The sequence below is a fragment of the Vicugna pacos genome, chromosome 17 (genome assembly GCF_048564905.1).
Source record: "Vicugna pacos chromosome 17, VicPac4, whole genome shotgun sequence".
In the NCBI taxonomy this organism is placed as follows: Eukaryota; Metazoa; Chordata; class Mammalia; order Artiodactyla; family Camelidae; genus Vicugna; species Vicugna pacos.
Window position 1 is genome coordinate 50,745,770 of NC_133003.1, and position 12,943 is coordinate 50,758,712.

The 12,943-nt window shown below is 51.7% G+C and overlaps 1 protein-coding gene across 10 annotated transcripts in view; it reads right to left on the bottom strand.

The window, feature by feature from the left end:
• VGLL4 (vestigial like family member 4) overlaps positions 1–12,943 on the bottom strand; it is a 141,645-nt gene that overhangs the window by 10,717 nt on the left and 117,985 nt on the right. The window contains exon 1 of one of the 10 annotated variants that reach the window (XM_015241411.3): positions 10,334–10,399. The exons of the other annotated variants lie outside the window; for them this stretch is intronic. Within the exon in view, the coding sequence (XP_015096897.1) occupies positions 10,334–10,347 (14 nt within the window). The 5' untranslated portion in view covers positions 10,348–10,399. Of the gene's footprint in view, positions 1–10,333; positions 10,400–12,943 lie in introns of those variants that run through there. 10 annotated transcript variants of the gene reach the window in all.

Consider the following 12,943-nt stretch of genomic DNA (forward strand, 5'->3'; position numbering starts at 1 on the left):
CCCCGGGGCCAAGCTCCTGTAACACACCAACATCCCTGAGGTGACAGCGTGGCCGCGTGGGACGCAGCGCACCCCTGGCAGGAGTGGACTGAAGGTCTGAGGCAGGGCCCACTGTGCACGGGGGGAGGTGTAGACAGAGGTGCAAAGCAGGAAGGAGCCAGGAGCAGCGCCCTGTCCCTGCTCACTCTCCCTCCCTTTCCTCTCCATCCTGGACAGAAGCCTCCGCTGTCTGGGGACCTACAGGATGGTAACAGAGCTTCACAGTCCAACGCGAATAACAATAAAGCTGGGAAAACACCTAATTTTAAAAAGCTTTCTCAGAGAACAGACTTACTGCGACTGAACTGTGCACTGAAAAATGGCTAAAATAAAGAACAGTATGGAGGTTCCTTAAAAACCTAAAAATAAGAGTTGCCATATGATCCAGCAGTCCCACTCCTGGGCTCATATCCAGGGAAGACAAAAACTCTAATTCAAAGAGATTGGTGCACTCCAGTGTTGACAGCAACACTATTTACAACAACCAAGATGTGGAAGCAACCTAAAGGTCCATTGACAAATGACCGGATAAAGAAGCTGTGGTCTGTTTATACAGTGGAACACTACTCAGCCATAAGAAAGAATGAAGTAATGCAACATGGATGGACCTGGAGACCATCATTCTAAGCGAAGTCAGAAAAAGAAAAATGCCGTATAATACATCACTTACATTTGGAATCTACAAAAAAAAATGACACCAATGAACTTACTTACAAAACAGAAACAGACTCACAGACATAGAACACACACTTACCGTTACCAAAGGGGAAGGCGGTGGGGGATAAATTAAGAGCTGGGGATAAAGATACACACTATTACACAGAACACAGATAAACACCAAGGACCACTGTGCAGCACAGGGAAGGATATTCAGCATCTTGTAGTAACCTCTAAGGGAAAAGAACCTAAAAAAGAATATATATAAAACAGAATCACTATGCTGTATACCTAAAACTGACACAACACTGTAAATTAACTACACTTCAATTTTTTTTAAATGGCTAAAATGGTACGCTGTATGTATCACAATTTAAAAAAATAATTTTAAAAATGAAAAACAAAAAGTGACTCCCCACCAGCACTACTAGCTGAGCTGCAGGTCAGGGAGGCGGCGCCGTCCCAGGTTCACAGGAAAGGAGAGAGGTGGGGAAAGCAAACCCAGCCTGAGAGGAGGAGGCAGGACACGACCAGCCATGCCAGCCACTCAGCCCTCCTCACCCCAGGCCCCCGTCACCTCCCGCTCTGTCCCCAGCTGCCAGGAGGCCTTCCCTGACCCCCCCAAACTGCAGGGCTGCAGGAGCGGACCAGCCCATGGCGCCCCCCAGTTAGCGGGTACCAGCCGGCGTCACAGGCCTGTTCCCAGGGGCACGCCAGCTCCCCCCCAGCGGGACACGTCTCCCCGGCGCAGGGCCCAGGACTGAGCACAGCGCCGATGTTTTAACAACCATCCACTGACTCAGCGAATGATTGAAGTACATGTATTATGTGTGAGTCCCGCTAACAGGATCTGTGGTGAATGAAAGGGAAGGAAATTTCAGAGGAAATTCAACAGGAAAGACTTTTTTTTTAAAAGCAGAATTTAGGGAGCATTTATTTAAACATCAGGCTCAGAGAGCAGTGAAATGGTTTCTGCCTGTAACTATCTTCTCCATCTTTTTTCCTCTCCCCACCTTTTAAATGTCCCCTGGGCCACCCAGACTTCACACATCACCCCCTTCTTTCTCCTTGTGAGCAGGACAATTCACTGTTCCCAAGCAAGCAGGAGGGTGCTTGGGTGTGTCCCCAAGACATCCTGGCCAATTGTCGTTCACTCCTCAGTACCAACTTTAGATGGGAAGTGGAGGGGGCGGGAGCCCCAGCAGGGTGGGGCGGTGCAGAGGGAAGGCGTTGGCATAGGGAGGAGGCAGGAGGTGAGGCAGAGACGCCCTCCTGGGTACAAAATGGTGAGCTGTTTGTCAGTCAAGAAGAAGTTGAGAAATACTGGCATTCAGAGCATCCCCAAGACACAGAATGACCTGGGGTCTCTGTTGCAATGCCAAGCACGTCCTGCTTGGCAGTGAAACGGGGAAGAGAGGCCTCTGCCTTTGACCAGGGGGAGGATCGTGTTGCATATGACAGCTGTCACCGCTTTACATCACTTAATGATCAAGAAAAAAGCCACGCCCCCCCAACATCCAAGGTTCCAGGGAACCCAACCTGAGCATGGATGACTGATTACGTCAGTGCCCAGCTGTCCACCCACGGAACCTTTTCCCTGTTAACTCTCACAAAGGTAGCGCCCCCTGTTCTGCTAGTTCAGATGTCAAAAGTCCACCACCTGGAACTAAGATACTTCTCATCGGCTCTGTCACATGACACTGGTGACCTGCGGTGCCAGTGAGAGGCACACGCATTGCAGGAAACACTGCCCCAGAGAGAGGGCCGCACAAGTTGGGGAATCAAGAATGTGAAAATGAATATTCACGTGTATTTGTATGACTGAAACATTAGGCTGTACACCAGAAATGGACACACTGTAAACTGACTTGACTACAATAGTTTAAAAAAAAAAAGGCCTACCAAGTTGGGGAATCCCTCTGAAAACTGTTCACTGTAACTATCTTTATCCTAAATGATCACTGACCGACTGCTGCCTCATCACCTGATGAAACCCAGCACAACTTGGCAAAACAAGCATCATCCCCATTGCACAGATGAGTAAACTGAGGTTCAGACAGGCTAAGAAACTTGTCTAAGGTTGTAAACTAGCACAGTACAAGGGTTACAGTTTATATCTGACTGGCTCCAAAGCCTCTCCTTTTCACCTTTTCTTCTTCTCAAGAGATGCACAGAAAACTATGAAGACCTTGGTACCCACCACCCAGAACTGACAGGTGAAACCTATCATATCTGCTTCAGATCTTTCCCTCTTTAAGGAAATACTGGCACGTGGTCCAAGCCGCAGAACAAGGCAGACATCGCCGAAGCCCCGCCATCACACCCCCAAGCCTTCACCTCCTTCCTCCTGGACGCCCCACGGGCCTGTGTCTGGGCATTCTTCCCATCCGGGCCTCTGTCCTCTTACTGTGTGGGAACACGTCTGTGAACCCCTCGTGGCACGATTCACGTTTCCATCACTGTACGTCCTGCTTTACAACCACGCTTGTCTCCCTCCTGTGGTCCTGGCCTAGAGGTCGGCTTTATTCATGTTCTTCCTTCCCAGGAGTCCACCAGTTTATTCATCCACTGCTGCACCGACGGGCACTGGCCATCCCAGGCCTACCTAATTATAAACAATCCATGGAGTCTGTATCCCACCCACATCTCCTCGTGTCCAGGAGCTGCTCAGGTGCATCTCTAGCAGGACTGCCGCTGGGCTGCTAAGCTCCCGAGCTCCCCACCCTCAACACCTGAACACCCACAGGTGCTGCCGGAGCCCTTAGGGTGTGGTCGTCCAGTCCACTGAACTCCCCTCGCCAGCAGGGTCCTCTGTCACCCTGTCACCTTGGCACCAGCGCAGCTGAGGGTCTTTTCATACATTGATTAGCCATTCTGTACTTTCTTCTTTGAACTGCTTTGACTCTGGTAGGTTGAATTGTGTCCCCCTCCCCATAAAAGATGCTGAAGTCCTAACCCCAGTACCTGTGATTTTATTTGGAAATAGGGTCTTTGCAGATAATCAGGTTAAGATGAGGTCAGAGGCTAGGCCCTCGTCCAATATAGCTGGTGTCCTAAAAAGGGGAAATTTGGACAAAGGGACAGACATGAACCGAGGAAAGATAATGCGAGATGTGAAGACATGGGGAGAATGCCATCTACAAGCCAAGGGCTGCCTGAGGCCCCCAGAAGCTGCAGGAAAGGCCTGGGACAGACCCCCACCCGTCCCCAGCCCCAGGCAGCAGCAACCCTGCCGACACCTGGATTCCAGGCTTCTGCCCTTCGGCCCCCAGAACGGGGAGCAAACGCTTTTCTCTTGTGTAAGCTGCACAGTTGGCGGTGCTGGGTCATGGCGGCTCCAGAAACAAATACAGTCCCCACGGCCTTTCTTCCCCGTTGCTTTTTACTTCTTTAGACATTCTCCACACCCATGTTTTTCCTGCTTTATCTGTAACTAATCCCCCTAAAAGTTTTTCTCAGATCTTCTTTTGGACATTTTCAAAGAGGCCCCTAAGATCCACTGGACCTGAGGTGTCCCTGTCATCAAGAGGCACATGGAATCAGCACGGAGAGGTGACAGCATACGTGAGGCCAGGCCTGCTGGTAAGAAGAGGTAGGGCGGGCTGCCCTCTGACCTCCTCTCAGGGCAGTTCAGAAGCCAGGAAAAGGCTTCCCACCCCCACACCCCTGCAGACAAGAGGGAAGACACTTGTCAGCCCAGGCATCATCCCAGCCTTGTGGCTCAGGACCCTTCTGGGTGGATGAGAGAAAGAACGAACCCGCAGATCTCGTCATCAGCCCTGCACTGACGGGCCCGTCGACAACCAACACCCCGACCCAGGGCCAGCGGCGGTCACTGCCCGCCAGCCGCGGGAGCCGGGGGGCGGGGAGCCGGAGGGGAGGCGGGGAGCCGGAGGGGAGGCGGGGCCGGGGTGAGGAGGCGGGGCCTGGGCGGGGCCTCCCGTCGGGCCAGCCCTTCCCCTTCCGCCCAAGGCGCTTACCCCGTGGGGTGGTGCCCCAGGGAGGCGTCCCGCGGGGGCTGGGGAAGAGCAGGCGCGCACCGGGGCGAGACTTCGCTGCTCCTGCCTGGGACGCTGTCTCTCTGATTGGGTCAAGGGCGTCCAGTCACCGCCCGCTCAAGACTGAGCGGCACTGAATTCGCACAGCCCACAGCTCCATGGAGTCGCCAGCCTCCGCGGTGCGGGGGGCTCCCCTCGGCCCTCCAGCGGGGCGGCCCGTGTGGTTTGCTCCTCCCGCTCCCGCCCTCCTGGTCCCCGAGACAGCGGGTCTCCCCTCTCCGCGGGCAGTGACCCTGCAGACCCGCGTCTGCGCCCCGGGGCACCGGACACCCGACCGCAGTCCTCGGGAGCCACCTCCCTAAAGCTTCCAGAGAACCGAAACGGAAGCCTGAAGACAGAAAACATTTAAAGCCTACTTTCATTAAAAATCTGTCTGAAACATCCTATAATTTACTTCTTTTCTTTCCCGGTGATTCGGGACCTTCACTGCAAACATTTTGGGGTGCGATGCCTGCGCCGCGGCAGGCGGGTCCGCCCGCGAAGTCCCCCTCCCGTGTTCGCGTCTCCTGCCCCGTTTCCCCGGGGTCAGGCCTGGAAGGAGGGTCCCTGCCATTGCCGGTGGCCTTCTCGTCCCTTCTCCGGGTGGGACCCCAGGCCGACAGCTAGAGTTGCCGGATGCTGCGCACCGGCTCGGAGAGCAGGGCCAGCGCGGGGATCCTCTTGGCTGGGGACAGTGAGGGCTTCCGGAGCCCCGCCTGCACAGGGCGAGATGGAGCCACACTCCTGAATAGCTCAACCCTATGTAAATACGGACCGAGTCTTCTTTGACTATGACGGTCTGCAGACGGTCAGCTGAGACAAGAGGAAAAACTAAAGTTCTAAAAAAAATAGGTCAAACCTGAGAATGTGAAGGGTAAAGCACTCCATCCGGCCCCCTAGCCCAGGTTGGCAACTGTGGCCACTAGTGCGATGGGCGTCCACCTGCGGGGCCACGTGCAGATCAGCTCTGCTTCTAGCCTCAATGCATCACATGGGCCGCATGTGTACACTCACTCATTTCAAATGAATGGAGATGTCACTGAGACTAATAAAATACAAATTCATTTAAAATTCCGAATGCTCCAACATTTGTAAGTCATTCTTGTCATTATGTATTCTCTCAATGAATGATATTAAAAAAAATACAACCATATTTTTGGCATCAGAGAAGGGATAGAAACATCATGTCCTTCCTTCTGTAACTCAGCTACAGTTCGCCGTGGACACACACCTGGGGCAGGCCATCTGTCCCCCGGCACAGCAGCAGAGGTACCAGCGTGGCACTGTTGGCTTGGCTAGCCTTATGGGCCAGGGACAGAGAAAGGGGTGAAGCTCAGAGATCTGACCATGGAGACTGTCGGGAGCAGATTTTAAATGGACAGTGTCTGCAGCAGCCCTACTCAAAAGAAGAGACCTAGCAGTGCGATGGCCGTGAAGGACAGGGGACAGCAGCATCCTCAAAGTCACGGCCACGAGGCCACTTCTCAGACAGTCCCAGGGTCGGGTCCTTCCCCCTCCCTCTCCAGCTAATACACTCAACTACTGGGAAGCTTCAATGAATGAAATCTACCTTCCAGTACGACTCCGTGGTCACAGAGCTGCTCTTGGGAAAAACTCAGTGAAGTCAACTTCTTCCAACTACTGCAAAGCTGCTTCTGAGTCAGCCCTGCCATGCGCAGAACTCTCTTCACCAAACAAGAACCCCTCCCATGACCCTAATACCAGACCCCCTGCCATCCTGCCCCCCGCCTCCACATGCTCTCCAAATGAACATTCATCTCTAAGGGTGGTACCCAGAACTAGACAGAATACGCCAGAGGAGAGCTGAAGAACGGAGCACACAAACAAAGGTAATTCCCTTCAATTTACGGGAGCATATGCTGAACCAAAAATCAGTGCCGAAAAAGGTCTAAAAAGTAAGAACCGAGGTCAACAGAATAGAATCTCGAAATCAGGATGATCCCAACACCTGCAGTCACCTGCAACCACGCTTGTAACAACACGACCCAAGACGCACCAGTTCCTGCAGCAGCCGTTTCCCAATCCTCCTCCTCTTTTTTTTTTTTTAATTCAGCTATATTTGTGACCCTGGATTGGCTAGAGATAAATGAGCTACTGCTCACGTCTGCATCATCTGTGCGTGCCTGTCAAAGACAGACGATCACATGTCCTTCCTCTGCTATTTGGTTTGTTGCAGCCCCCCCGCCCCTCACCCACCCCCACACACAACTGCATTCCCACGCCTGAGTGCCAGCAGCCTTCCCAAGTCCAGCCCCGATGGTGGCGGTAACCAGTTCCAAACTATTCCCTGGACTTCTTGCTATTAGAGGATAGCTCTACTTCAATACATTCAACACTAAACAAAATTCAACAGCCAGTTTTTCTTTTAAAACCACCCACCTACCCTGTCTGACATCAGAAACTTTGCACACAAAATTAAATTCCTGAATTATTATGTAACTATACGAAAAAGTTTGAGACTTTAAGTACTGAGTATGTAATGTGGTTAAATATTCATTTAATAAAAGATATTGAGGCATCTACCAAATGCTCTTTAAAAAACATGACTATTACTACTAAATTACTAGTTACTGAATTATTAATTATAAAACTTTGATTATTAAAGGACTTTCTATCTATGAGCAAATTATGTAGTGCATTAATTCCAAGCATTCGGTGCACTCATTTCCTTCAAGCATCCAGGTGGTCTGAGCTGAACTCCACCTTTCTGAAAACTAGAGGAAAAGGTTAGCTAAGCTATTTTTTCTTTACTTAGATTGCAGGATAGGAACAAGATATGAATTTCTTTTTAACTTTTTAAAAAATTTTGTTAATTTTTTTAAAAATTGGGGGCAGCTTAATTAATTAATTTATGTATACATACATACATACTGGGGGTTGAACCCAGGACCTCGTGCATGCTAAGCACTCCTCCAGTATTTGAATTTCTTAAAGATTATTTCGAGGACTCACAGGTGCTTAGAAAGGCTGCTACTGTATTGACAACTGATGGGCAGATTGCCAATCAATCTCTTATTAAAGCAGAATTCCCCAGGGCCCTGAAAAGGCCAATACTGATGGCTTACTTCAGTTTCCACATTGTAAAAATGCATTTCATTACGAATATTCTCAATTTCACACTCTTCGGAAAATTCAGAACTGAACTTCCCTAAATTGCCTGCTTAGCAGTACTGTAACATCACTCACATCTGGCCATTAAAATCACATTTAATCCAAAACCTGCAACTTGGGAAAGGGACCAGGGGAACCTGACAACTCTGTCCAACACTGAAGTGGGATCCCCCACCCCCAACTCCTGAGTTGATGATTCTGAAAATGTCTTCAGAGAACCCGGGCTGCCATCCCCCAGTACCCCAAGTAACACACCCCTTTCCTTCACACAAGGACCTCCCACAGCAAAAGGAGATGGTGAATCCTGACTGCCCTTTAAATTAAATGTCGCCCCCACCCCGCGCCTTCACACGGCCACTCTCCATCATTAGGCCCCAAACATCCTGTCCTGGGAGCTGAGCTTCTGTCCTCCGAGCTGCTCACCCCTCTCTACGCACCAGCTGAGCACGGAATACAAAGGCTGGACACAGAATACGTTCATTATTGTTTATTCAACTGAACTGGAGTGAATCATTAGTCTTTAGAAGGTTTTTTAATCCTTTTTTTCTTTACTGTGGTAAAATACACGTGAAATTCACCGTTTCAGTCATTATAAAGTATAAAATTCAATGGCATTACATACATTCACACCGTTGTGTAACCTCCCCTGCCACTCATGTCCAGGATGGGGAACTCGGTACCCGTCCTCATGAACCCCCCATTCTCCCGCCCCCGTCGCCTGGCACCCAGCATCCACGCTGCTGCTGTCCCTGACTCTGGCCCCTCACAGGAGAGGAAGCATACACTCTCTATCCTTTGGCAACTAGCACATTTCACTCAGCATTAATGTCTTCAAGGTCCATCCATGCTGTGCAGGTGCCAGAACCATGTTCCTGCTTTAAGGCTGAGGAACATGCCACGGTAGGGTCACCTACGTATTTCTTCATCCGCTGGCGGACACTGGACTGCCTCCACCTCCTGGCTGTTGAGTCATGCTGCCGTGAACACGGCTGTACCCACACCAATCTGAGATCCCCGCTTTCCCTTCTTTGGGGACTACACCCGCCAAGTGGATTTCCTGTGTCATATGGTAATTCTGCATTTAACGTTCAGTCCTTAGAAGCTTTGATCAATCACCAGTTGGTAGGAAAGGAGGTCGGGACCAGAGGATGTTTTCCCTACATCTTTGTCCCTCTCTACTAGAGACAAATAAAAGGTTTCCAGAAGGACAGGTCTGGAAACAACAACAACACAAACCCATGTCTCTGTAGACACAGTCCAGGGGGCTCACAAGAGACACGCTGACGAATAATGCGGGTTTTTGACAGCAAACCACATAAAGCCCACCCGCCACCCAGCTCCCCAAACCCTGCCACCTCGGGCACATGCGGGGACTGCCGTCAGGGGCGTCGTCACCGCCAGTGAGCATCTGGGAGGCTCACGAGCCACATATCTGTGGTTCTCGTTTCGCACTCTGGGCCTTGAGAAGCTGCTTCAAGTCATCCAAGGATGGCTAATGTTAATAAGAGTAGTAACTGCCATTTGCATAACATTAGCGTCCAGTTTTACAAAGTGCTTTGCACACATTACCGTCCACAGATCTGCCTCAGCCTGCAGCTCGCCCACGCCGCCCAGGGAAACGCAAACCCCGCGGGACCTGCTGGGCGGACGGGAGGGGGGCTCCTGGACACTGGCTCTCAGGCCAGCGGCCCCCGCGCACTCCATCTTGCCCTCAGCCAGGAGGCTGCTGGGGGAGTTACTGCACAAGTCCCCGAGCGCTGGGACCAAGGCAGCGGTCCCCAGGCCACGTGAAGGGGCTCTACCTCTCTAAGTGACCCCGTGCTCTAAAGCGGCTCAGGGAGGAGGGGCTCCCGTACAACTTCCACAGAGGGAAGTGGTCAAATGGCTGAGCTGAAACCTCCAGGCTTCAACTGTGGCCAAGTGCTTTTATTTCCCTCATAATTTTCCTCAACAATCAATGTTAAACCTACAACATCCCCCCCTTTTGGAGGCAATCCTGGCAGCCAAGCTGAGCAGGAAGAAAAGGCACCCCATCCTCCGCCACACAAAGTAGGCACCGTTGTCCACGCCGGTCACGTGACAGCCCCGCCAGGCGACAACATGTCAGCCGGCACCTGAAACTTGGCAACTTCTAGTCCATTAAGGAAACAATTATCATTGGGCATTAACCCTTCCCGCGCCTGCGTGCAACGCGAGGCGGGCTGCAGCCCCTTTAACAGCCCCCTCTCTTCCCAGGCCCCTCTGGGAAGAGACTGTACGTGACACGGATCCGACGGGGACGCGGGCGTCCGGTGAGGGGAGGGGGCGGGCAGGAAAGCCACTGCTGTCCCTTCCGAGCAGTCAGCTCTGCCTCTCCCAGTCCTCGTTGCCTCCGAGTTTAAATTAATTACAGCTGAAAATACAGGGTTGCCATCTGGTTTGAAAAAGCCAGGATAAGGGAATGAAATGAAAGGGTTTTCGGTACTAACCTCACTTTAATCATTGCCAAAGAGCATGAAGACAGCCCAGCGTCCTCCCACAAGAAAGCCTGGGGCCTCACAAACTTGGCAGGCGGTCGGCCCGGGACTGGACAGGCGGGAGGCCTGTCAGAATAAGAGTCCCCGCCGGAGGGAGCCGGCCAGGTGCGGGCCTCCCCAGGCGGCGGGCTCGGGACCCCCGGGGCTGTTACGGGCAGAGGGGGCCTCCCAGAGGTGACGTGCACCGGGACGGTCACACGGTGTGAGAAAGGAGGCTCGCCGTCAGAATGGCAGCATGCCCCATCCTCCTTTGTCCCCCTCTCCCAGAACATAAGGCTTTTATAAAAGCCTAAAACAAGGCGAAACAAAAGCTGGAGTGGGCGGGGGGGGGGGGTGCTGCCAGAGGGGCCTGCTCGCAGGGTGGGGTGAGGGGTGCAGACAGCCGCCCCCGGACAAGCAAGGTCCAGTTTCCCTGTTTTCCTTCCACTGCAGCCACCACCGCGGTCTCCCCGTGTTTTGCAGGAGCAGCTGCCCCTAGTCCCTCCCAGCACAGGACCCGGGCTGAGAGGCTCCCCGAGGCAGGCTGCGGGGACTGCAGGCCCCGCACACAACCCTGGGTCCGTCTCCGGGCCTGGCGCGGGGGCAGCGATGCCAAGTCTGTGCCTTTCCTCACCACACCCCGGCGTCCCGCAGCCGGCAGAGGCCAGTTTAAACCTTCACCTACCCACTACCTGAGCTCTTTACGACCCAGGTGAGTTTTACAAACAAAACCAGCATGTACTGGGTCCAGTTGCTTTCAGAAAGCCCTACCCAGGGAGGCAATGGTGCTTATTGGAATACATTCTGATGAACTGGTTCCAGTCTTTTAAAAACCAGAGGTGAGAACTGTTAACAGAGAAGGTAAAAGCTCTTTATGAAGACAGCCTTTCTGTTCTGGGGAAAAACACATCTTCAACCCAAAAATGAAGCGAAAGTCATCTTTCAAACCCTGCCCGGACAGAGTCACTGTCTATAGCAACAGTGTCCATAACATTCAAAATCTCAGGAGTGTAACTTTCGAGTAAATGGTGCATCTGTCAAACCACAGGAAACATCTGGGAAAATGGTTAAATAAAAACAGAATTCAAACTCTGGATTTCAGAGCTTGCTTATGGTACCCAACCAGAGACCAGGAGAAATACTGAGAGCCTTCTGACCACTCGGTGTGCTCTGTGCGACAGTGGAGGGTCCTTGGGGTGGGGGGGAATAGGCAGACAATCAGGAAACGCTGACTGGGACCCTGTTTTTTGGTAGAAGCGGCGATGCCCCCGTTCCTGGGGATCTGCCCTGCACATCACCCCCAAAACTTCCTCAGGCCCAGGGCAGATTCCTGCGTGCACCCCCCCACCCCAATGCCATCGGTAGAGCAGGCGTCCGGGAAACACTGGGTAAGTGAACGAATGGAGTAACACACAAACGAGACTGGCTCTTCCTCCCACAGGTAACACTGAGGAAGCATGCTCAGTGACGCCACCCTCAACACACAGCCTAGACGTGCTACACAGCACTTGCCAACACATTTCAGTCTCCTCTAGAACACGTTAGAAGCCCTCTTCGTTAAAGAGATTTAATGATTTGACCACTTCCGAATAAAAAACTCTGTATTTCAGAAACACAGTAATGTTGAAAACAAATACAAATTAGGAAAATGGCTATTTTCCTAACTCATCAGATGGAGGAGGCTTAATATTAAGAATTGTAACATATCAATAGAAAGAAGATGAACACCTTAATTAAAAAAAAAAAGAAACAGTCACAAAAGAGGAAATCCAAATGGCCAATGAAAATATGAAATGATCATTCAAGTTTTCTAGTAGCAGAAAGAAAAAAAAAAGCAAGTCACCACAGTGATTCTCGTATGAAACTTGCAGAAATTAAATACCCGTAACAGCCACCTTTGTGGGGCTGTGGGGCGACAGGCGCATGGATGCAGCTGCCAGTGGGAATGTCAACCAGCAAACCTACGAAGGCAAGCTGGCAGGAAGCATGGAAGCAGAAATGGCGCCCTCTGACCCAGAAGCTCCACTTCTAGAAACACGGGGAACTGAGAGGTGAACAAGGATGGATATACAGACACAGCCCCAGAAGTTTTACAAGTAACAGTGAAGCACTGTAAACAAGACAAACACCTGTGTGTGTTAACCAGGTCTTTTGGTCACAGGCAACGTAAAACAAGGTTTGTCGCCTAGGCAAAGTGGGGGGATCTACTGGAAGGGTACTATGTTACATTTCTTGGAAATGAAAGAAGAGTTGAACCCATGCTCAAAAAAGGGGAAACGGAGGCGGCCCCAAGGTCTCCCCAACGGGAGGAGGAAGGCGCCCCTCCCCCACGGGCAGGGTACCCTCTCGAGGCTCACCCAGGGCTCCGAGTTTGGGGGAGAAGCCCACAGTCACCTTTCTAGGTCCTGCGTCCACACCTGCCTCCAATCAGGGCACCACCAAGGAGTTGACAAGTGAATTATTTCTAAGAAACTGGGGGTCTCACAGGAAAGCAATCTATTAGAGCGTTTTGCAGGTTTAGGAAGGAGAGGATGAGGCAGACTGCTCCACCCTGCCATAAACGAGGGAAGGGGCTGGGCTGGG